A 24,775-nucleotide genomic window follows, 5' to 3' on the forward strand; every position below is an offset into this window, starting at 1 on the left:
CCATTGTTTAAATGCTTTAGACCACTGACAAATACAGCACCACCATGTGGATGAGCTATTAATGGTATATCTCTGATGTGAATGATGCACATGGCATATTTTACTTTATTCATCAAAAAGAGGTAAAATACTGAGTGGTTTAAAGTGAATGACACTGCATTGAAATCCTATAGACAAACTGTTAAAAAAAAACTTTCATATGACAGACTTGCTTGCAATGTTAGGGTTTAGGAAGTATCTTCTTTCACATAAGGGGACAGTCTCATAGTTGTAACATTTTGTTATGCTCATTTAACAACTTAAAATCAGTAGTTTTAATGACCAAGCAAGATTGACATCTGGAGTGAGCAGTAACCATTATGTCTTATAGACACCATGTTATGTGAAATGCAGGAGGAACTTGGAAAATGATCCTTGTGTGAGGAGTACACACATATGCACTTACTCTGTACTGATGCAGAGGAATATCTTTCTGGTCATCTTCTATAAATAGAAGAACTTCTAAACAAAAATTGCAAAATAACACTATAAAAGTTTCCTGCGAAAAGACTAGCCTCAGTTGTAAGGGTAGCATATCAAGCACGCTTCAGTCCACGCCATCGAAACCTTGAGCATTTTCTATTGCTATATGCAGCTTGTCCCATAGGTCCTCAAATGACTCATAAGGTGGCAAGTCCAGGCGGTTAAAACTACAAAAATAAAATCTTAATTTAGAAAATCCAGTTTATACATCAATTCTGTCACATGCGCATAAAAATTTACAAAAAGACTGATATTGCAAATAAACAGAACACGACAATAAAATGCACTGGGATATATGAACCATAGCTGAAGGGCTTTTTTTTTTATCGCTACTGATGTTCTGTGATCAGGCGTGTCTCCTCCACCAGGATTGTACTAGATATGTGCTATGCCTGAGAGCTTCAAGCCTTTAGGACAGTGTTTTCCAACCAGGGCGCCTCCAGCTGTTGCAAAACTACAATTCCCAGCATGCCCAGACAGCTAAAGGCCGTCCCGGCATGCTGGGAGTTGTAGTTTTGCCACAGCTGGAGGCACTCTGGTTGGAAAACACTGCTCTAGGAGCAATAGCAACCATGAAGCCACACAATCTCAGGTTGGGACCAATAGACATCAAAGCTCATAGTGCAAAAAAATTGTCTGGGTGCAAAATGTACTCCTCTGTGGGGAACATCTGCATATTAGATATTCAACTTGAAATTAGGATTTAGGCATCTATGGCGAAGATGCTGCACACAAGAGCTTGTGATCACTTTTCCACTTCCTCCCCGTGATGTCGGAGTTACTCAACGATGTGTCCTGCACACTCTCCTCTTTTCTCTCTATACAGCCCGATTGGATAAAACTTAGCATATTTGGCCTTCAGTACCATTTCCACACTGATGACAACCAATTATACCTCTTCATGTGACATCACTGCACCCTACTACAGAACACCAGTGGCTGGCAATGGTCAGCTGTCTCTGATGTCATGTCCTCTCTCTATATCAAACTAAATCCTTCAAGGACTTAACTTCTTGTTTATCCACCATCTACTACCAACCTTACCTCATATTTCACTGTAAAACTACAATAACTACTAGCCAGTTTGCTGGCTGTCTTGGAGTCACTTTTGATCTAGATCTTTTCTTTGTACCCAATGGTCACTATTGAAATTTTGGGTACAAAAAAATGCATGTTAATAAAAAAGGAACTTTCTTTCCATCTACCACTGAATACTGTTGGATCCTAATTTTTTCATCATTTGGACCAGTTTTGGGTATACTTTTTAGTATGCCACTAATACTGTGGAAACAGCCAAAAATCTTACTATTGGTTTGATTCATTCTCATCCTGATGACTTAATTAATCGATCTTCTCACTAAACTATCTCGTCTTTAAGCTATCCTTAATGTTTAGGCCATTTCTGTCCAATAACTACAGTAATGTCTCTAACCTATGTCAGCCACTGCCCTGGTTGCCCATCCACAACAAAACACAATTTAAACTAATCACCCTGGGCCACAAAACTCTCCAAAATTCTGCACTTTCCTATATCTCCTCCATTATATGTCTAATACCCTGGCCATATTCTCTGTTCTTCCTATGATCTAAGACTAATATCCTCCATAGTCCAAACCTCCAAGGCTTATCAAGATAAGACCTGTGTAGAAGTAGAAAAAGAAAAGGCCCAAAAGAGGCACCTTGTGCGTTACCCTAAAAAACACAGTAAAATAGCCCCACAAACGTGGGGGTAGATGCAGAGTCCATAAATTTGCCGCTCACCTGGAGCGTATAGTATATACGTATATAACCTCATACAGAGGTACAGTAGAAAGAGGATCCTGTGCAAGCCTGCATGTCTCAAGATGAAACCAAATGGAAATCCTGAATTAGAACTGGGTATAGCCAAGAGATAATGGCCTCCATAAAGGTGCCCAGGTATCCAAGGAAACGTCACAACCAGGTCATGGGAGTAAACTCAAGCTTCAAGTTTATTGAGTTGCATGCCACACAAAGACGCATTTCAGGGTATACAAATCCCTTCATCAGATTAGTAGATTAATACCTGCTATTGATATAGTATTAATCTGCTAATCTGATGAAGGGGTTTGTATACCCTGAAACACGTCATTGTGCTGCAACTCAAACTTGAATTCACTCCCTTTACCTGTTTGTGACATTTCCTTGGATACCTGGGCACCTTTATGGAGGTCATTTTCTCTTTGCTATACCCAGTATCAAGATAAGACACTTCTATGAAATTCGCTGAAGAAATGAATATCCGACCGCATTCAGTGGTACATGTGAAAAACATTACTTCTTAATAAACATCCAAGTACAGAAAAATCCAATGTTTCTGCCAGCAAGGTGCTCATGAGGCTTGAAAAAGACACAAGTTACATGTACAAAAAAATGCATGTTAATAAAAAAGGAACTTTCTTTCCATCTACCACTGGATACTGTTGGATCCTAATTTTTTCATCATTTGGACCAGTTTTGGGTATACTTTTTGGTGCTGTTGGATTTTGTTGTTGAGCTCATATGGATGTGATGCTGTTGTAAGGTGCCTTTGAAATTGCTGCCCATCTTGTGTTTCTTACAGACTAAATCCAATATACTTTATAAATTCATTTTAATTAAGAAAAATTTAAAGAAATCACCATGTGTGTGCCCTGGGAAGTTTCTCTGGTGAGCCCCATTTTTCAACTGTAAACAACTGTGGTCCATTTGAGCCTGAAATGAAACATGCAAGGATTAGATGGCAGACTAGGAACTCTTCTTGTAATTTTAAATACATTTTTGGCATTAAGAAAAGTAGATGCTGATTATTCTCAGTATAGAATAATCTAATACAATGACATCACATGGTGCGATATTAGTCTGTGTCTGACATTAGATTTTTTTTAGCAACCAAACAAATGTTAGATCTGGTTCACTCATAATCTATCCCTTATTTCAAGCTCACCATTGACTCTCTAATACCCAAAAGAGAGAACAAAATTTGAAAACTAGGGGGGCAGAGACATGATACACCTGTTAACCCTAAAGACTCACCTAGACTGGGCAAAAACCAAGCGGACATGTCCAAATTCTAATTAGAAGAAAGGCGGCGTCTCTCCCGCCAGGCCGCTCAAGATGGCGCTGGACTCTCTCTCTCAGCATGACTCCCAGGAAGAAGGTGAGCCAGACAGCGACACAGAGGGGTGCCCCCCAGCAGCATTCACGCAACATTTTCTAAAATCCTTCATGAAGGCGGCTCTCACCCAAGCAGTCAAACCGGTCCTGCCGGAGCTTGCCAAGATCAAGTCGGAGGTGCAGTCGGTCAGCAACAGGACGGAGGCCTTGGAGGCGACTTGCGCTGCACTATCAGGATGAAGATCAGGAGAATAGGACCGGCGAAAGAATATAAGATTTAAAGGCATACCTGAATCGTGGGCTGTGGAGGCACTCCCGAAAATTGCTTGTGACATCTTCTCGGGTCTGATAGGCCTGGAGCAGGCGAAAGGGATTGTGATAGAGAGGATCCATAGAGCACTGAGATCAAAACCTTCGGAACCACCGAGGGATGTAATATGCAGTCTCCTCTCCTTTGTCAACACGGCTGCCATTCTACAAGCAGCAAGGGAACAGAGGCCCATTACCTATGGGGAAGCTGAAATCGCCCTATACCAGGACATTGCCCGTTCCACCCTGGCCAAGCGACGGCTGTTGCGGCTACTACTGGAGCAGCTGAGAGGTATGGGGCTCCAATATGCCTGGCTGTTCCCATTTGGTCTATCCATCTCCCATAACAACAGTCGCCTCACGATCAGAACCCCGGCAGACCTAGTGCACATCTGGCCTGCACTGGGCATAGCGCCTATGGAGATACCCTCCTGGTTGCCAGTAACAGATTTGAAACCGCTCTCTGCTTTACCGAAACGGGATGAATGAAGAGTTGTGTCTCATACCAAATCTAACACAGGGAAGAAAACTCCGCTTAAAGAGGGTACTCCCCATGTTAAAACTTAGACGTCTCCTGGTCTCTTGTCCCCACTTGTGAGATGTGTGGCGCCCTGCCGACTCTGTCTACTATGCTGTGATAGTTATTCCCTGCTACGGGAACTAGGTTTGACGGTTCTAGGGCATACGTGCCCACCTGTTCTATTCTCTCAGGTTTGCCATTGCTCATTGCTTTGCTCATCGGTTCCAGAGTGGTCCCAACCCACCTCACTGGGCATCTAGCCTAGTCATTACCCCTGTTTTATTCCCTACTCACTGTTATCTGCTTCCAGCGGTTCTCTCTACAGGTATTGACACGATCACGATCTCAGATCATGTTCCTATCTTCCTCACTCTTTCTCTGCTGAATGCCTCCCCTTCTGCTTCTACTTGGAGACTAAACAAGAGGATTCTCATCTCATGGGACACTAAACTAAAAAGGAGATTACAGGAAAAAGATTGATGACTTGCTTGCTAAGATTTCTATTATAGAAAGCGTACACAAACACACGAGACTCATTGCAGCTTTAGCTGAACTGAAATCTTTGAGAGAACAACTGCTATCCCAACTACACGAGAAGTCTTCCAATGCTTATTTTCACTATAGAGACAGAATTTACCAACATGTTGACAAAGGAGGTAGATTAATGTCTGCCCTCCTAAAAAAGGCTAGGGCCAAGCAATATATCCACGAGATTCGAGATAGAGCAGGTACACTACATACTTCCACTACAAACATTGCCAAACAATTCCAACGCTTCTATTCTGATCTCTACAATCTACAGCTCCATTCGCAGGAGGGGGATGGCTCTCACTCGGACCTACCTCAGAAGAAATTCCTGGGCGGTCTTGGACTACCCACCTCGGATTCCTCAATGGCTCAGGCTCTACTTGCACCTGTTACTTCTGAGGAGGTCCGCAGGGTTGTGTCATCCTTCTCCCCTGGAAAGAGCCCGGGACCAGATGGGCTGCCTCTGACTTACTGTAAAACATTTCTAGATATCCTGCTCCCTTATCTTAAGAACTCCTGTTCTTCTTTACTGCAAGACACCGTACATAACCCTCATTGCAAAAGAAGGCAAGGACCCGGCTGAGTGCGTCAGTTATAGGCCTACCTCATTACTAAATCTAGACTTGAGGATTTGGGCCAAACTTCTTTCCAATAGGATCAAGAGGTTTCTCCCTCATCTAATAGCTCAGGAACAATATGGTTTTGTACCTGGAAGAGATGGCAGAGCCAATACGTTTAAGCTCTTAGCCTCCATCCATCAAGCCCACTTTACCCGCCCTCTGTTGGCCCTTCTCTGAGTCGACGCCGAGAAGGCCTTTGATAGAGAGAAGTGGTCCATTATGAAAGCTGTCCTTCATAAATTCGGCTTCCAGACTCCATTCATCACTGCGATTTTCTCTCTATACATACAACCATATGCATCTTTACAGATTAATGATTCCCCACCGTTCCACATCACAAACGGCATCAGGCAGGGCTGTCCACTCTCCCAGACTGTTTGTCCTAGTGATGGAGTCTTTGCTCCAGAAGGTACATCAACATTCTTCCATTAGTGGGATTCCCACTCTGTTTGGTGAACTGAAGGCATTGGCATTCGCTGACGACTTGATTTTTCTTCTCACCAAACCCGAGTCGGACCTGCCCTGCCTGGTGTCTTTGTTTGAGGAATTCAGCCAGATCTCCAACTTTAAAGTCAACATCTCTAAGTCGGAATTGCCTAACATTACTCTTTCCTCTGAACGCAAATCTAGACTGAAACACCTCTCCCCTTTCCCGTGGGCACAGTCGTCCCTGAAATATATAGGAGTACACATCACAGACTCTATTAAGAAAATTTCTAATGCCAACTTTAAACCCCTACTCACTGAAATACAGAATCTCCTCAAGCACAACGATAACCCACTCATATCCTGGATTGGCAGACGGATTTTGCTGCAGACTTATGTAGTTCTTAAAATTGTGTACAAACTCCAAATGCTCCCTATAGCTCTCCCTCCATCCTTTTTCTTATCTATCAGGAGGATTTTTTTCAGCATATCTTTTAAGACATAAAAGACCCAGGATGGCAACCTCCCTTTTGACCAGACCTGCAAGTAGAGGGGGTATAGGTATTCCAGATATCAATGATACATAAAGCTATTCAAGTCCATAGATGGTTCTCATGCTCTACTCCTACTTCCACCTGCTCCTCTCAGAATTCCTAGTTGAAGGTCTCCTGGTCCCAGTAGGCGTTTGGCCACTTTTTAAAAGATCTCTGGTTGCCCAGACGGAGGCATTACTCCCACTCGGACACATCTCTTCTGTTCTCCGGCGTGTTTACTGTCTGGTTCTCTCTCTCCCCCCTACTCCCTTCTGCCCTTATCCCTGAGATCGTGAATCATGTCTCGCCTACATATGCTCCTATTTGGTTGAAATTAACTCATGTTCACATTAAACAGTTGTTCCAGGACGGAGGGGTTCCGAAGGAGGACGAGTTCAGAGCTTTACTTCCTACTGTACATTTCTCCTTTCTACATATTCAGCACCTACTGCATTGTTGCGCTATATTTCTAGCCCTAGTGGGTAAGTTGAGAGACTTGACAGACTTCAAATCTTTACTAGACTCACCCCCTTGGAACTCACATAAACTGTAATTTGTCAAGAAAATGTGTTCCTCATGGGAAAAGGAACTGGGAATCAAACTCTCTGATTCTGAAACTGCATATATTCTTACACACTCTCAGGGTTACTCTAGATGCATTTGCCTTAGGGAATCTCATTTTAAACTATTGTCTTGATGGTATAGGACTCCAGAGTCCCTACACGCACACGGTTTGGCTCCTACTAGCTTATGTTGGTGCTGTGGGACACACATGGGGAACATCAGGCATATTTGGTGGACTTGTCCTTCCATTATGCAGTACTGGACGGAAATTGAAACATCCATTAATTCCATTATCCCAACTCCTATGTCTCTTGAACCAGATATGGTCCTTCTTGGCCAGCCCACCTTGACATTTCGTCCTCCTTGCCCACCTATTAGCCGCTGCCAAATCACTAATTCCGTTAAAATGGCTTAGCCCCCATTTGCCTACCGTGGGGAGTGGGTAACCAAAGTCCACCAACTATGCAGGTTCGAAGAGATGTCTAGTAGATCTGAAAGTTCACATGAGATCTTTCTGCACACTTGGACGACATGGCTGATGTATGCTAGTCGCACTAGTAACGCATAACTGATTTACCTGTCCTCCCTTCTGAGGGAGAAAACTGTACTCTTTGCTAGCATGATTTCATGTGTTTATCTTACTTAGTATATCATGTACAATCCTGACATCAACGCCTCCCCCCCCTCTTCAACATCATTTCTCCAGGCTTACGTGTGGGGCCTGGTCTCCTACTTTTAGTTTACAATACTTTAAGTGTATGTGTTCATATATTTCATCTCATACCGTTTTGCACGAGATTTGATTGTTTATGCGAACGCTGTATGTTGCAGCGATGTTTGTTTTATTTCTGTCTAAAATCAATAAAATCTTACTTGATAAAAAAAAGTGAAAACCAATAACTAGTAAGTGGGGCCCAAGGATAAATGGAGAGAGAATAATATATACTATAAATTTCCTGATTAAAAAATAGTACATAAAATTTAAATTGCAAATACCAGTGTAATAATATTAGCGTAACTGGAAACTACATTCCGCAGTGCCCATGTGATGCAGCACCGCATGACTAGCTAAAACCTAAATCACTTACAATGTATATACTGCCTCAAATATTTGAACACTAACTACTGCACTGACAGTATAATACTACAAGACTAGTGTCCGTATGGCTGATAATAAGCTGTTTTTAGTGCACTATGTCAAACGAAGATCCTCAAATATAGGATACTTACAATTTGTCCAAAATTTAAATGAAGTGTGATCAGACAGTGTTCACGTGTGCTTTTCCCTGTATTCACATGTCCCTGATCCCCTACGGGTGCTGTTCAGTTGATGCCAGTCCTTGCTGCTGAGCGCAAGCTAATGCCTATTCAGCCAATCACTCACTCTGGCAGTGACCTGCCTCAGCCACTGATATAATGAGTGGACATTTCCTAAGTGTCATGGACAGAACAAGAAGCTGGTGATCTTTTGTTTAAGTTTTTATGTTAGCCATATTTAAAGGGGTTACCCTGGAATAGGAAAACAGACAATTTCTTAAAAAAAAAAGCTCCACATATGTCCCCAAGATGTGTGTGGTATTGGCTCCATTCACTTCAATGGAACTGAGCTGCAGAACCACACCCAAACTGGAGACAGATGGGGAGCGGTTTTTGAAATAAATTAGCTTTTTTTAATTCCTGGATAACCCCTTTAAGAATTTTTGGAGAGGTTTTTCCTAATTTTCTATTTTACTATCTATATTTTATATTAATCCTGAAATCAAGTGGTCAAAAGAAAAACTGCAAGGACTAAAACTAAACTGAGACTCCCTTTTTTGTATAATTTCCATGTAATGCCTTTCTTTTAAGCACAGACAGAATTACAGTGAAAGATGACACCAGAAGAAAGAGAACACTGGATCTACCACAATTCACAGCAGAGCTCAGAGGGCAGCCTCCATCACAATGCCCAAAAAAATGAAATAAAAATAAGAATGCAATAAGAAAATATAAACAGAAGAAGAAAAAAAATAAATAACAATTCCGTATCTGTCTCTAATCAGGAAAAAATCTAGAGGATACATTCCTATTAACTCCCTGGAATATCTCAGGCTGTTTAACTGTATGTTGGTAATTGGCTGTACAAACCACACTAACCACACTCACACTTTACAAGATTTGAGATGTGCGCTGAAAGCCTTCTAGGCTCTCAACTCTTAGTGGAATTAACATATAAACATTATAGACTTAACTGGCCATATAGGTGTAGTATCCTACTCATTTACACATGAGGTATAGTAAAGTGGCAGTCTTAGTAAGAACCTAATACCTACCATATAGCTCAGCAAATCCATTCATTGGCACCCTTGAAGTACCGGTGACAAACTGCAGCAAGCGAATTCTCTTCTCTGCATCCATCATTAATACAGCCTAAAAATAATAATACATTATACTTCAAATGCAAGTACACCAGGCGTCAACATAAATCCACATTTCTTGCTTTTATAAGATAGGTTTATAAATGTTTACAAGGTGCAGCAATATAATAAGATTATACTTCCTACTGCTCTAATTTCACCCAGGTGCAGAAACACCGCTTCTTTTCAGTAATATCAATAACTATAGAATAAATTCAACATATGAATTAATTTAATGTTAAGTAACCCTGACTGTCACTACTCAAGGGACAAATGCCAATCTGTTAAAAGTGCTATTTGTCTAGCACTAATTTCTTACAGCCTGGTACTTCATTTGGAAATTCCTTACCTACTAAGTAGAAAGAGCATCTCCTTGTGTTCTTGATGATCAGAAAGGCTGATAAGACCACCTGCAGCACGACCGCACTGGTCTAATGAGCCAAGATGGCAACCATCTGGTCTGTCTTCTGGCAGACCACAGAAATTGATCACAGATTATACTCATCAATGCTATGCCTGTGCATAGCACTGAACAGTATTAGTAATCAATAGATTGATACAAAAAGTCCCCCAAGTGGAAATAAAAAATGTAAAAGTAATAGTAAAAGGTTAAAAATAATGTGAATAAACCCCTCCCCCAATAAAAATTTTATTCACCTCTTTCCTATTTTACAAAATAAAGAGTAAAAAAAAAAAAAAATTCATAAACATAATTGGTATTGGCACATGGGTAAATATGTAAATATCGAAACTATTAAAATATAATGTTAATAGTCCCGTACAGTAAATGACAATGACAAAAGTTAACAAAAAATTGTTGCTTTTTGGTCACATCACATCCCAAAAAATAAAATAAAAAGTGATTTAAGTGTTACATATACGGAAAAGTGGTACAGATAAAAACTACAGATCAAACGCACAAAATGAGCCCTCATACAGCTCCATATATGGAAAAATAAAAAGTTATAAGGGTCAGAGGAGGACCATTTTAACCCCTTAACGACGCCGAACAAAAAAATGTACGTCCTGGTGAGCTGGTACTTAAAGAGTACCTGTCATCAACAAAAACTTTTAATATGTTGTTCATAATCATTAATGAAGACATATTGTAATATATCTTCATTGAAAAATATTAATATTTATACCAGTTTTTTCATTTTATACTTTTGGCCACTAGGGGTCTCTCTTCTATGCCTGGTCTGCAGGCAGCTTCCTATGCTTTTCATAGTGAGTGTACAGCTTTTAGGACTAATGCTGAAAGGGCTCTGGTCCTTCCACCGGAAGTTCAGTACTCTCAGCTCACTGTGAGCTACAAGCCTGCACATGCCTCTCATATAACAGCCAGTCACCTCCCCCTCACCACACGTTATCTTATACTTTGTATTATCTCACTGCACTCCCTGCTCTGTGCCCCCCCCCCCCCCCCCCCCCTGACATTCATCTTAATTACTGCCTCTGTAATTGCTCCCTCAGCCCCTGGTTCTCAGCATTGACTTTTCAGTGCAGAGAGACACAGGAGAGAGAGAGACAGAGGATGCCATCCCTCACCTGTACTTAGTCTGTATGCACACTGCAAAGCAGTGTTTCCCAACAAGGGTGCCTCCAGCTGTGGCAAAACTACAACTCCCAGCATGTCTGGACTGCTGTTGGCTGTCTGGGCATGCTGGGAGTTGTAGTTTTGCAACAGCTGGAGGTGCCCTGGTTGGGAAACACTGCTGCAGAGGGAAAGCAGACTACAGGAAGACTGGCAGAAGCAGAGTCCCGGACAGGCTTCATGTGACATTATACCTGCCGGGTCCCGCCTCCTTCCACCCCTCAGAAAGACAGTGCTCCTGAGCTAATGAAGAGGGATAAAAAAAAGGTATTTCCACAGTGTTTTAAACCTCAATAAACACAGGGATAGGCATAGTTAGAGAAGGGGACAGATGGGGAGGGGGATCAGGCAAAGTTTAGATGATGACAGGTACTCTTTAATGCACCAGGATTTACATTTACGTCCCATGCATAACCGCGAGCATCGGAGCGATGCTCAGGTCATGCGCTGCAGGTCCCGGCTGCTGATAGCCAGGGACCCGCTGGTAATGGCGGACATCTGCGATCGCGCGGATGTCTGCCATTAACCTCTCAGATGCCGTGATCAATACAGATCACAGCATCTACAGCATCACGGTCACTAAAATGGATGATCGGATCGCTCGCAGCGCTGCCGAGGCGATCCAATAATCCAGAACGGCAGACGGAGGTCCCCCCACCTGCCTCTGCTGCCTTTCTCGAGCAGACCAGAGCAGAAGATGACAGATAATACTGATCAGTGCTATACATAGCACTGAACAGTATTAGCAATCGAATGATTGCTATAAATAGTCCTCTATGGGGACTATTAAAGTGTAAAAATAAAAGTAAAAAAAGTTTAAAAAAAAAAGTTTAAAAAATTTGACAAAAAAACCACCCCCAATAAAAACGTAAATTTTCCCATTTCCCCTATCCCCCCCCAAAAAAAAGTGTAAAAATTTTTTTTTTATCTACATATTTGTTATCACCGCGTGCGTAAATATCCAAACTATTAAAATAAAATAATAATGATACCGTACGGTGAACGGCGTGAATGTAAAAAAACTAAAAAACTGCTTTTTTAATAACATTTTATTCCCAAAAAATTTTAGTAAAATTTTTTTATTAAAAAAATGTATTAAAAGTTTTATATAAGCAAATATGGTATCAATAAAAAGTACAGATCACGGCACAAAAAATGAGCCCTCATACCGCCGCTTATATGGAAAAATAAAAAAGTTATAGGTCTTCAAAATAGGGGGATTTTAAACGTACTAATTTGGTTAAACAGTTTGTGATTTTTTGTAAGCACAACAGTAATAGAAAAGTATGTTATCATGGGTATCATTTTAATCGTATTGACCCAAAGAATAAAGAAGTCATTTTTACCGTAAATTGTACGGCGAGAAAATGAAACCTTCCAAAATATGCAAAATTGCGGTTTTCTTTTTCATTTCCCCACACAAATAGTATTTTTTTTGGTTGCGCCATACATTTTATGGTAAAGTGAGTGATGGCATTACAATGGACAACAAGTCCTAAAACTAGTCTGTGGATGAAAATATAGAAGAGTTATGATTTTTTGAAGGCAAGGAGGAAAAAACGAAAACGTAAAAATAAAATTGTCCGAGTCCTCAAGGGGTTAAAGCGGTACTCCAGTGGAAATTATTTTTTTTTTTTTTAATCAACTGGTGCCAGAAAGTTAAACAGATTTGTAAATTACTTCTATTAAAAAATCTTAATCCTTCCAGTACCCATTAGCTGCTGAATACTACAGAGGACATTCTTTTCTTTTTGGAACACAGAGCTCTCTGCTGACATCACGAGCACAGTGCTCTCTGCTGACATCTCTGTCCATTTTAAGAACTGTCCAGAGTAGGAGAAAATCCCCATAGCAAACATATGCTGCTCTGGACAGTTCCTAAAATGCACAGAGATGTCAGCAGAGAGCACTGTGGTCATGATGTCAGCAGAGAGCACTGTGTTCCAAAAAGAAAATAATTTCCTCTGTAGTATTTAGCAGCTAATAAGTACAGGAAGGATTAAGATTTTTTCATAGACGTAATTTACAAACCTGTTTAACTTTCTGGCACCAGTTGATTTAAAAAAAAAAAAAGGTTTCCACCGGAGTACCCTTTTAACTCCTCAAGGACCAGGCCAATTTTATTTTTGCATTTATTTTTTTCCTCCTCGCCTTCTAAAAATCATAACTCTTATATTTCCATCAACAGACCCTCATGAGGGCTTTTTTTTTGCATCACCAATTGTTCTTTGAAATTACATCACTTAGTTTACCATAAAATGTATGGCGCAACCAAACAAATATTATTTATGTGGGAAAATTAAAAGGAAACCGCAAATTAGCAAATTTTGTAAGGTTTTCTTTTCACGCTGTATACTGTACGGTAAAAATGACATGTTTTCCCTATTCTGTGGGCCAATAAAATTAAAATGGTTATATGCTTTTCTATAATTGTACCACTTAAAAAAAAAATCTCAAACCATTTTAACAAAATTAGTATGTTTAAAATTGCCTTATTTTGACCACCTATAACTTTTTTTCCATATATGGGGCAATATGAGGGCTCATTTTTTTGCGCCATAATCTGTAGTTTTTATCAGTACCACTTTTGCCTAGGTTTTACTTTTTATAAATTTTTTATAAAAATTTTTGGGGAATAAAAGGTGACAAAAAAGCATAAATTTTAGACTTTTTTTTTTTTTTTTACGTTGATGCCGTTCACCGTATGGGATAATTAACAATATATTCAGGCTTTTACGCACGCGGCAATACCAAATATGTGTATGAATAATTTTTTTATGCTTTTTGGGGGGTAAAATGGGAAGAACGGACGTTTTACCTTTTTATTGGGGGAGGAGATTTTTCACATTTTTTTTAACTTTTTTATTTTACATTCTTTTACTTTTTTATTTTTACACTTTAACCCCTTAAGGACGGAGCCCATTTTCACCTCTAGGACGAAGCCCTTTTTTGCAAATCTGACCACTGTCACTTTAAACATTAATAACTCTGGAATGCTTTTAGTTATCAATCTGATTCTGAGATTGTTTTTTCGTGACATATTCTACTTTAACTTAGTGGTAAAATTTTGTGGTAACTTGCATCCTTTCTTGGTGAAAAATTCCAAAATTTGATGAAAAAATTAAAAATTTAGCATTTTTCTAACTTTGAAGCTCTCTGCTTGTAAGGAAAATGGATATTCCAAAAAATTTTTTTTTGGATTCACATATACAATATGTCTACTTTATGTTTGCATCATAAAATTGACGAGTTTTTACTTTTGGAAGACACCAGAGGGCTTCAAAGTTCAGCAGCAATTTTCCAATTTTTCACAAAATTTTCAAACTCGCAATTTTTCAGGGACCAGTTCAGGTTTGAAGTGGATTTGAAGGGTCTTCATCTTAGAAATACCCCACAAATGACCCCATTATAAAAACTGCACCCCCCAAAGTATTCAAAATGACATTCAGTAAATGTTTTAACCCTTTAGGTGTTTCACAGGAAAAGCAGCAAAGTGAAGGAGAAAATTCAAAATCTTCATTTTTTACACTCGCATGTTCTTGTAGACCCAATTTTTTAATTTTTACAAGGGGTAAAAGGAGAAAATGTATACTTATATTTGTAGCCCAATTTCTCTCGAGTAAGCACATACCTCATATGTCTATGTAAAGTGTTCGGCGGGCGCAGTAGAGGGCTCAGAAGCGAAGGAGCGACAAGGGATTTTAGAGAGTACGTTTTTCTGAAATGGTTTTTGGGGGGCATGTCACCTTTAGGAAGCCCCTATGGTGCCAGAACAGCAAAAAAAAAACACATGGCATACCATTTTGGAAACTAGACCCCTTGAGGAACGTAACAAGGGATAAAGTGAGCCTTAATACCCCACAGGTGTTTCACGACTTTTGCATATGTAAAAAAAAAAAAAAATTTTCACTAAAATGTGGGTTTCCCCCCAAATTTCACATTTTTGCAAGGGTTAATAGCAGAAAAGACCCCCCAAAATTTGTAACCCCATCTCTTCTGAGTATGGAGGTACCCCATAAGTGGACCTGAAGTGCACTACGGGCGAACTACAATGCTCAGAAGGGAAGGCGTCATATTTGGCTTTTGAGAGCAAATTTTGCTCGGGGGGCATGTCGCATTTAGGAAGCCCCTATGGTGCCAGAACAGCAAAATAACCCCCACATGGCATACCATTTTGGAAACTAGACCCCTCACAGAATGTAATGAGGGGTACAGTGAGCATGTACCCCCCACTGGTGTCTGACAGATCTTTGGAACAGTGGGCTGTGCAAAATTTTTCATTTTCACGGACCACTGTTCCAAAGATCCGTCAGACACCTGTGGGGTGTAAATTCTCACTGCACCCCTTATTACATTCCATGAGGGGTGTAGTTTTCAAAATGGGGTCACACGTGTTTTTTTTTTTTTTGCGTTTGTCAGAACCGCTGTAACAATCAGCCACCTCTGTGCAAATCACCTCAAATGTACATGGCGCACTCTCCCTCCTGGGCCTTGTTGTGCGCCCCCAGAGCACTTTGCGCCCACATATGGGGTATCTCCGTACTCAGGAGAAATTGTGTTACAAATTTTGGGGGGCGTTTTTCCCTTTTACCTCTTGTGAAAATGAAAAGTATAGGGCAACACCAGCATGTTAGTGTAAAATTTTTTATTTTTTTACACTAACATGCTGGTGTAGACCCCAACTGTTCCTTTTCATAAGGGGTAAAAGGAGAAAAAGCCCCCCAAAATTTGTTAGGCAATTTCTCCCAAGTACGGCGATACCCCATATGTGACCCTATTCTGTTGCCTTGAAATACGACAGGGCTCCAAAGTGAGAGCGCCATGTGCATTTGAGGCCTGAATTAGGGACTTGCATAGGGGTGGACATAGGGGTATTCTACACCAGTGATTCCCAAACAGGGCGCCTCCAGCTGTTGCTAAACTCCCAGCATGCTTGGACAGTCAATTGCTGTCCAGAAGTGCTGGGAGTTTTTGTTTTGCAACAGCTGGAGGCTCCATCTTAGAAACACTGCCGTACAATACGTTTTTCATTTTTATTGGAGAAGGGGGGTGGGGGGGGTCAGTGTACGTGTGTATATGTAGTGTTTTACTCTTTATTTTATGTTAGTGTAGTGTAGTGTTTTTAGGTTACATTCACACTGGCGGCAGATTACACTGAGTCTCCCGCTAGGAGTCTGAGCTGCGGCGGAAAATTTGCCGCATCTCAAATTTGCAGCGGGGAACTCACTGTAATCTGCCGCCAGTGTGAATGTAGCCTGTACATTCACACGGGAGGGGGGTCAAAACTACAACTCCCAGCATGCACTGACAGACCATGCATGCTGGGAGTTGTAGTATTGCAACAGCTGGAGGCACACTGGCTGGAAAACCTTGAGTTAGGTTCTATGACCTAACTCAGTATTTTCCAACCAGTGTGCCTCCAGCTGTTGCAAAACTGCAACTCCCAGCATGTACTGATTGCGGAAGGGCATGCTGGGAGATGTAGTTATGCAATGGCTGGAGGCACGCAAGTACAACTCCCAGCATGCCAAGACAGCCTTATGCTGTTCCTGAATGCTGGGAGTTGTAGTTTTGCAAGATTTAGAGGGGTTCAAGTTGTAAATCACTGTCCAGTGGTCTCAAAACTGTGGCCCTCCAGATGTTGCAAAACTACAACTCTCAGCATGCCCAGCCAGCAAACTGCTGTCTGGGCATGCTGAGAGTTGTAGTTTTGCAACATCTGGAGGGCTACAGTTTGAGACCACTTAGTGATCTACAACCTGAACCCCTCTAAATATTGCAAAACTACAAGTCCCAGCATGCCCACACAGCAAACAGCTGTCTGGGCATGCTGGGAGTTGTAGTTTTGCAACATCTGGAGGGCCACGGTTTAGAGACCACTGTAAACTGTGGCCCTCCGGATGTTGCTAGGCAACAACTCACCTAGCAGGACCCGGAAGCCGCCGCCGCCGCACGTGGGGGATCCCCGCATGGAGGATCGCGATCCGGGATCCAGGTAGGGACCTTCGGCGCCGACCCTCCCTGGACGGTTCCCCCGTTTTGCCCGGACACCGATAAGTGGGCAAAGCGGGGGACCGAACTTTAACCTCCCCTCCCCCGGTCTGCTATCGGTCGGTCGCTCGGCCGACCAATAGCAGGGATAGGAGGGGTGGCAACCCTGCCACCAAACTCCTATCCCTTTAAGGGGATCTAGGGTGTCTGGGACACCTACGATCCCTCTTATTTTCCGGGTCACCGGGTCACCAGTGACCCGTATGACCCGGAATCGCGCAGATTGCAGGTCTGAATTGACCTGCGATTTGCGCGCATCGCGGTCATGGGGGGGGTCTCAGGACCCCCCTCGGCGATGTGCCGGGATGCCTGCTGTTAGATAACAGCAGTCATCCCGGCCCGATCACCGCTACCGGTGACGCGGCGCTCCCGGAACCCCGCGACGTACATGTACGTCGCCGCGCGCCAAGTGACACTTCGCGGCGCCGTACATGTACGTCGCTCGTCGTAAAGGGGTTAATAGTCCCCTTAGGGGACTATTTATAGCAATCATTTGATTGCTAATACTGTTCAGTGCTATGCATAGGACATAGCTGCGCTTGCTTCATGCACAGCGGGTCCCGGCAGCTGTCACCAGCCGTGGACCCGCCGGTAATGGTGCACATCAGTGATCAGGCTGATGTCCGCTATCAACCCCTCAGATTCCGTGATCAATACAGATCACGGCATCTGCAACAGTGCGGCACTTTAAATGGCTAATCTGATCACATTGCAAAAACTATTAATAAAAGGCAATCAAAAAGTCACATATAAGCAAAAGTGGTACGAAACAAAACTACAGATCATGAGCCCTCACACACCCCTGAATACGAAAAAATTTGAATGTTAGAGGTGATCAAATAGGGCAATTTTAAACGTAATGATTTTGTTAAAACAAAAATTTAGATTTTTTTAAATGCAGTACAATAATAGAAAAGTATGTAACCATGGGTATCATTTTAATCGTATTGACCCACAAAATCAAGAAAACATGTAATTTTTACTGTGAAGTGTACAGCGTAAAAATGAACCTCCCCATAAATTTGTAAAATTGTGATTTTGGTTTTAATTTCCTTACACAAAAAATGGTTGCGCAAAAAACAAGCCCTCATATGGGTCAGTGAATGGAAATATACTAGAGTTATGGATTTTAGAAGGCCATAAGGAAAAAACGAAAAACGCAAAAATAAAATTGGACCTGTCCTTAAAGGGATACTCCGCCCCTAGACATCTTATCCCCTGTCCAAAAGGCTAAGGGATAAGATGTCAGATCGCCGGGTCCCGCTTCTGAGGACCCCCGGGAACGGCCGCTGCGGCAAGTTAGCTCTGTGCGTAATGACGGGCAATACAGGGGCCGGAGCATCGTTACGTCACGGCTCCACCCCTCATGACATCACGGCCCACCCCCTCAATACAAGTCTATGGGAGGGGACGTGGCAGTCATAACAAAATATTTAATCATTGGTATCGTTTTAATCGTGTTGACTAACAGAATAAAGAAAACATGTCAGTTTTACCATAAAGGGAACGGCATAAAAACAATAATTTCTCCACACAAATAATCTTTGTTTTGTTTCACCACCCATTTTATGGTAAAATGAATGCGGTCATAACAAAGTACAATTGGTCATATGGGTTTGTGGATGGAAAAGTAAAAATGTTAAGGCTCTTAGAAGGCGAGCAGAAAAATACAAAAATGCTAAAAAGTGAAATGTCTGTGTTTTAAAGGCCAAAAAGGGAATAATAATAATAGCATCTAAGATGATATGCTCACTTTAACCATTAAATGCTTACTTTATTTTTCAACTAATAATCCAACTATGGTCTATTATCTTGACTGTAAAAAAAGAGATCGCATTGTAATATGTTTATAGAAGATTACTTTAACCAAAGCCTTACCTTCCAAAACCACTGAATAACTGGGTGTCCAAGAGAATATCCATTCTTATACTTGGTATGTTCTCTCCAGTTATTGACATCCACATCTCCCAAGCCACACATGAGGAGCTAGAAACAATAAAAGAACAATTAAAAGAGAATCTGTCCACTTTGCACCAGGAATGGAGCTGCAGATGCGGACAGATATGTGCTAAGGAGATAACATTTATCATGCCTTTAGCTTTGCTGGTCACTGCAAAGCTATAAAAGTGTATTTTTTGTTAGTAGCTTAGGAGTCAAAATGGTGGTTTGAGCTACAGAAGCACCTCCTTCCCTGCATGATTGATGAACAGGGCTCAGCTTCCAGTCTTGAATGCCAATCAGTGAAAGAGAGGGGAAACGATTAGGAGAACCAAAAAGGTAAGGTAAAAGGGTGGAAAACATATATATATATTTTTTTATCAACTGGTGCCAAAAAGTTTAACAGATTTGTAAATAACTTCTATTAACATTTTTTAACCCTTCCAGTACTTATTAGCTGCTGTATTCTACATAGAAAATTATTTTCTTTTTGGATTTCTTTTCTGTCGGACCACAGTGCTCTCTGCTGACACCTGTGTCAATTTTAGGAACTGTCCAGAGCAGCATATGTTTGCTATGGGGATTTTCTCCTGCTCTGAACAGTTCCTGACATGGACAGAGGTGTCAGCAGACAGCACTGTGGTCCGACAGAAAAGAAATCAAAAAAGAAAATAATTTCCTCTGTTGTATATAGCCGCTAATAAGTACTGAAAGGATCAAGATTGTTTTAATAGAAGTAATTTACAAATCTGTTTAACTTTTTGGCACCAATTGATTAAAAAAAAAAAGTTGTCCACCGGCGTACCCCTTTAATTCTATCCCCTTGGCATCTATCTGCCTGGATCTGCAGTTCTGTATCCTGATATGTAGACGACAGATACCCTTAAAACTTTTTTTTTATTAAGTCACCTGGCAGCAGAAAGTTACTTCTATTTAAAAATCTTAATCCTTTCAGTACTTATCAGCTGTTGTATGTTTCAAAAGAAGTTATTTTCTTTTTGAATTTCCATTGTGTCTGACCACAGTGCTCTCTGCTGACACCTCTGTGCTAAGATTTTTGCCACCCTAGGACAAAGCTAATTTTGCCGCCCATTGGCTCAGCCCTTTAACACTCCCCACTTTACTACTGGGGTGACCCACTGTAACAAACTTCCTCCACATGTCATCTCCTTACTACTGGGGTGAAACACTGCAACAGACCCCCTCCTCATGTGATCTCCTTAATACTGGGGTGACACACCGCAACAAACCCCCCTCCTCATGTAATCTCCTTACTACGGTGGTGACACACTGTAACAAACCTCCTCCTCATGTAATCTCCTTACTACTGGGGTGACACACTGTAACAAACCCTCTCCTCGTGTAATCATTTTCCTACTGGGGTGGCACACTGTAACAAATATCCTCCTCGTGTAATCTCCTTCCTACTGTGGTGACATGCGACCTCCACTCCGTGGGTGGGCGAAATTTGATGTCTTAGGGCTCTGTGCAGAAGCACTCGCGCTCATGATTTTTAAAGAGCCCAAGCCAGCATAGTTGAGGCCAGGTTGCGATTGTGCTCTATGCCACTGGCTGGAGGCACCCTGGGAAACACTGTTCTGTGTGTGTGTGTGTGTATATATATATATATATATATACATACACATACACACACACACATGTATATATATATGTGCCTCCAACTGTTGCAAAACTACAACTCCCAGCATGCCCAATTGCAGTTTTGTAACAGCTGGGGGCACCCTGGGAAACCCTTATGAGAAGGTTGGTTCAGGCGGCTGTCTGCGCTCTGGTGCTCCTGTATACCAGGAGCGCTGCACCATGTGTGTGAGGTTCGTTGTTAAGCAGAGCAATACCTGAGTAAGGAGCGCTGCATGCAGTGGTAGCGCTGAGCTCCTTTTCTAGCCCAGGCAGGGAGGCAGGGAATCAGGGTTTTGGGGGGGGGTGGGGGTAGGAGGGGCTTCTTTCACTCACTAAAAGGAAGACAGTTAACTTTCATGCAGGGGACGGAGCGGCGGCTCCCATCGAAAGGGGGCACCATCTTGCTTATAGGTGGCACTGGCCCCGCCTCTGTCTATTTTAGGAACTGTCCGACGCAGGAGAGGTTTGCTATCAGGATTTGCTCCTACTCTGGAAAGTTCCTAAAATGGACAGAGGTGTCAGCAGAGAGCACTGTGGTCAAACAGTAAAGAAAATCAAAAAGAAAGGAACTTCCTGTGGAGCATACAGCAGCAGATAAGTACTGGAAGGGTTAAGATTTTTAAATAGAAGTCATTTACAAATCTGTTTAACTTTCTGGCACCAGTTGATTTAAAAAAAATAAAAAAAGTTTTCCAGTGGAGTACCCCTTTAAATTTCTAACCAGTATATCACTCTGTATAAGAAAATGTAATACTATACCTCCAACTCATTTTCATCAAATATTTTTATTAGATCCTGAGGAATCAGTTCAAAAAAACCCTATGGAGAAAAACAGTATATATTTGAGTTTGTAGGTACATGTTAAAAAAAAATCAAACATTCTTTGCTAAACCATGGCTAATAGGTGGTTTTGGAACATAATGTACTGATGAAGTTACTATGCATAAGTTAAAAGATAATAAACTTAAAATTGCATTTCTAGTCTGTATCATTGGTGTCAAACCAAGAGAGTCCGATGATAAATGTTATAGGACCATGATGACCATGTTGTTATGATCTGATACCAGTCACCTTCTAAATGCTCTTTTTAGGACTACATCCTCAATTATCTGTGGTGAAAAGGCCAGCATGATTGTATATTTAACCACGAGAATTCTGATAGGGCAGCTTAATAACCTGATTCGCAAGAACAGAACCCAAATGATACATCTCTTACAATATATCTCAAGTAACAACGTTTTCTCTGGCAGGTAATAGCCTTTTGCTACAGATATACACTTTGCTAAAACTATGTTGCATTCATTTTTAACCAGCTATATAGGACAGAGTCTTGGAGACAAAAAAATAAAATAACATGAATTCATAATTCTAGTCGGGGAGCACTGCACTCCAAATAGGTGCTTGTTAAACATCAAGTCTCCCTATGCCCAGTGTTGTCCCCTTTAATGTATATGACACACCTGACCAGATACTTATCCATGTCTAACCTAATGATTGATGGACAGTTAATGTGTACCTGTATCTGATTACATATGGATTTTTCATGATTTATATTGACTATTGAGTGTTCCTGTGCGCCTTTAGTCTCTCTTCTTTCTGCACTTTCCAACCTGGTGCTGTCCCCAGCTGGCACATGTGCATTGGAGACAGATATCTTTTGTTTTCAGAGCCTCTGGTTGCCTATTACCTGCTATTGCTTAGGGCATGTCACTTCCCTATGACACCACTAGGTAAGATCTCCTATTCGTCTTCTATATGCACTGCGCTGCTGGAGACGCTGGCCCATGTACAGTGGATCTTCCTCCATTTTATGCACTAAGGGCCAATCTGCACTGCGGGAAATAGGTGAGCACTCATACTATTTGTATATGTTCTTAGCTGAATTTAATTGAATCCAGGCCCAGTTTTTGTTACTACCATCTCTATCTCTCATTTCTCTATCTCTCATATCTCTATCTCTCATATCAGCGAGAGAGGGAGAAAAAGAGAGAGAGAGTGCGAGAAAGAGATCTCTCTCTCCATACATATATGTAAGGAAGGAAAGCGCTTCCGGTGGACGGAGATTCAAAAAGGCCATTAGCCCTCCGCGGGCCTCTGGGTAAGGGAATATGCACAGCAGCTCATCACACCACCTTCTCAGGTAGCATGCCCTAGAATCAGCCTTAGCTCTAGTTGCGGAGTCTCAAAAACTGATTAGGATTTATGCCAAGCCAGAATTCTCAACAGAAGGGAAGAAGACCCATCTGCAGACAGCTGATTCGGGGTGTTTGTCCCTCATCAGTAAAGAGCAGGGAGGTCTGGCTTTGCTGGTGAGAGGCCTGTAACTCAGGGTATGCCACCCGAGAAGGTGGTGTGATGAGCTGCTTTGCATATTCCCTAACCCAGAAGCCTGCGGCGTGCTAATGGCCTTTTTGAATCTCCGTCCACTGGAAACGCTGTCCCTCCCTGAGAGAAATACTTAATTCTTTTACCTAGTCACAGGCCTCTCACCAACCAAGCAAGATCACCCTGCTCTGTACTGAACGGATGCTGCTGGACTTTCTATTTGAAGTCTATTCAAACTATCATGTAGCCATTTACATTTAGGATACAGACAAACCTTTTACATTCGTAATATCCAGCATACAACATTGTAATATCACTATATATATCACATTCAAACTCACAAAATTACCAATGTTTCGAACTTTAACCTGTGCAGTACAAGTAGCAATAAAGTTTATCAGTGGAACAACAAATAAGTATGGTATATTTAATAAAATACCTCTTTGAAAGAAGCCATCTGTTTTTGGATCCTGTTCACAAACCTCCACTGTATGACAAGGCTAAATAAGAGGAAAGAGAAGAGATGAATAATACATTATTCATGGTCATAGATGCAAAACTTGCATTAGAAAATTCCAACTTTAAAGGGTTACTGTCATTTAGTCATTTACACAAACTTTCCACAAAAGTTTAAATCTTGTCAGATATCATTCCTTAGACTAGCTGCGATCGCAAGTTACAGCCAGGTAAAGCATGTAGCAGCGCACTTCACTCTCTGGCTTGCTGCCTGGGCAGACTTCTGTTTTACTTTTTTTCACTTCCAAGATGCAGTTTTCCAAAAAATAGTGTGTATTATAGCCATCTTTTCTTTGGTATTTTATCCCCTGTGTATTTCTCATTACAGGTCAATTGAAACAAGGATTTCTTTTTAAGAATTGGAGGGGGGGGGGGGGGGGGATAAGACTAGAAAAAAATTATATGACAGTTTGGCTTTAACCCCTTCATGAACTAGCAATTTTTATTTCCTCCTCACCTAAAAAAAACTATTTTTATTTTTCGACGACCAACCAATCTATATAGCTCGACAAATGCTCTGTTGGGGAGCCTATCCCTGCTACAATCGGCCTCCCTGGGGGGGGGGGGGGGGTGGGTGTATAACCCCTTTATGTACCTTTGGGAGGATACACCATTTTTAGGTTTGGTTGGAGTGTCAGGTAACAGCTTCTCAGCAGTTTTTACAGTGATTATACCCTTCTCAGTATACTTCCTAAGGTGAGTATGTAGTTTCTCTATTGTTTTCTCTGAAAGCCAAGTCAATGAAACTAGGAAGCTATACTGTCCACGTCCGCCAGTTCATCACATGTAGAATAGATCACGTAGTCTACGCGTTAATATGCGATAGTAGTTTTTATTACGTGGGCAAAACGATCCACCCTTTATTCCACAGAGTCAGAGAGCACCTCCACTTGTTTGAAACAGGCAGACGGTCCACTCGCTTTATAGAGCATATGGTAACAAAGCATGCTGGAGACCCTCAAGCAGTAAAATTTGCAGAATTGGAGCGAGTGGAAAAAACGCACGGGGGGAAAATTACAGGACCTCTGGATCTGAATGATTATAAATGAAATGAGTGCATTGTTATAAGTTTCCCTCTGCGCTAGACTCTCTTTGTAATCATGTTGCTACCACCCCATTAGATTGGTTTTAAAGACATTCATTTTGGTTTGGTATTCATAGACTTAATGTGTGCACTA

General features: G+C 41.5%; 1 protein-coding gene across 5 annotated transcripts in view; it reads right to left on the minus strand.

Moving 5' to 3' along the window:
• Positions 1 to 220: 220 nt before the first annotated feature.
• Positions 221 to 24,775, minus strand: part of NEDD4 (NEDD4 E3 ubiquitin protein ligase) — a 247,024-nt gene continuing 222,469 nt past the window's right edge. For all 5 annotated transcript variants that reach the window (XM_056572379.1, XM_056572380.1, XM_056572378.1 and 2 more), the window contains 6 exons: positions 23,521 to 23,581; positions 21,516 to 21,575; positions 19,056 to 19,163; positions 9,449 to 9,545; positions 3,162 to 3,234; positions 221 to 689 (listed from right to left, as the gene is read on the minus strand). In XM_056572379.1, the coding sequence (XP_056428354.1) occupies positions 587 to 689; positions 3,162 to 3,234; positions 9,449 to 9,545; positions 19,056 to 19,163; positions 21,516 to 21,575; positions 23,521 to 23,581 (502 nt within the window). In that variant the 3' untranslated portion in view covers positions 221 to 586. The remainder of the gene's footprint in view (positions 690 to 3,161; positions 3,235 to 9,448; positions 9,546 to 19,055; positions 19,164 to 21,515; positions 21,576 to 23,520; positions 23,582 to 24,775) is intronic.

Source organism: Hyla sarda, chromosome 4 (assembly GCF_029499605.1).
Source record: "Hyla sarda isolate aHylSar1 chromosome 4, aHylSar1.hap1, whole genome shotgun sequence".
Lineage (NCBI taxonomy): Eukaryota > Metazoa > Chordata > Amphibia > Anura > Hylidae > Hyla > Hyla sarda.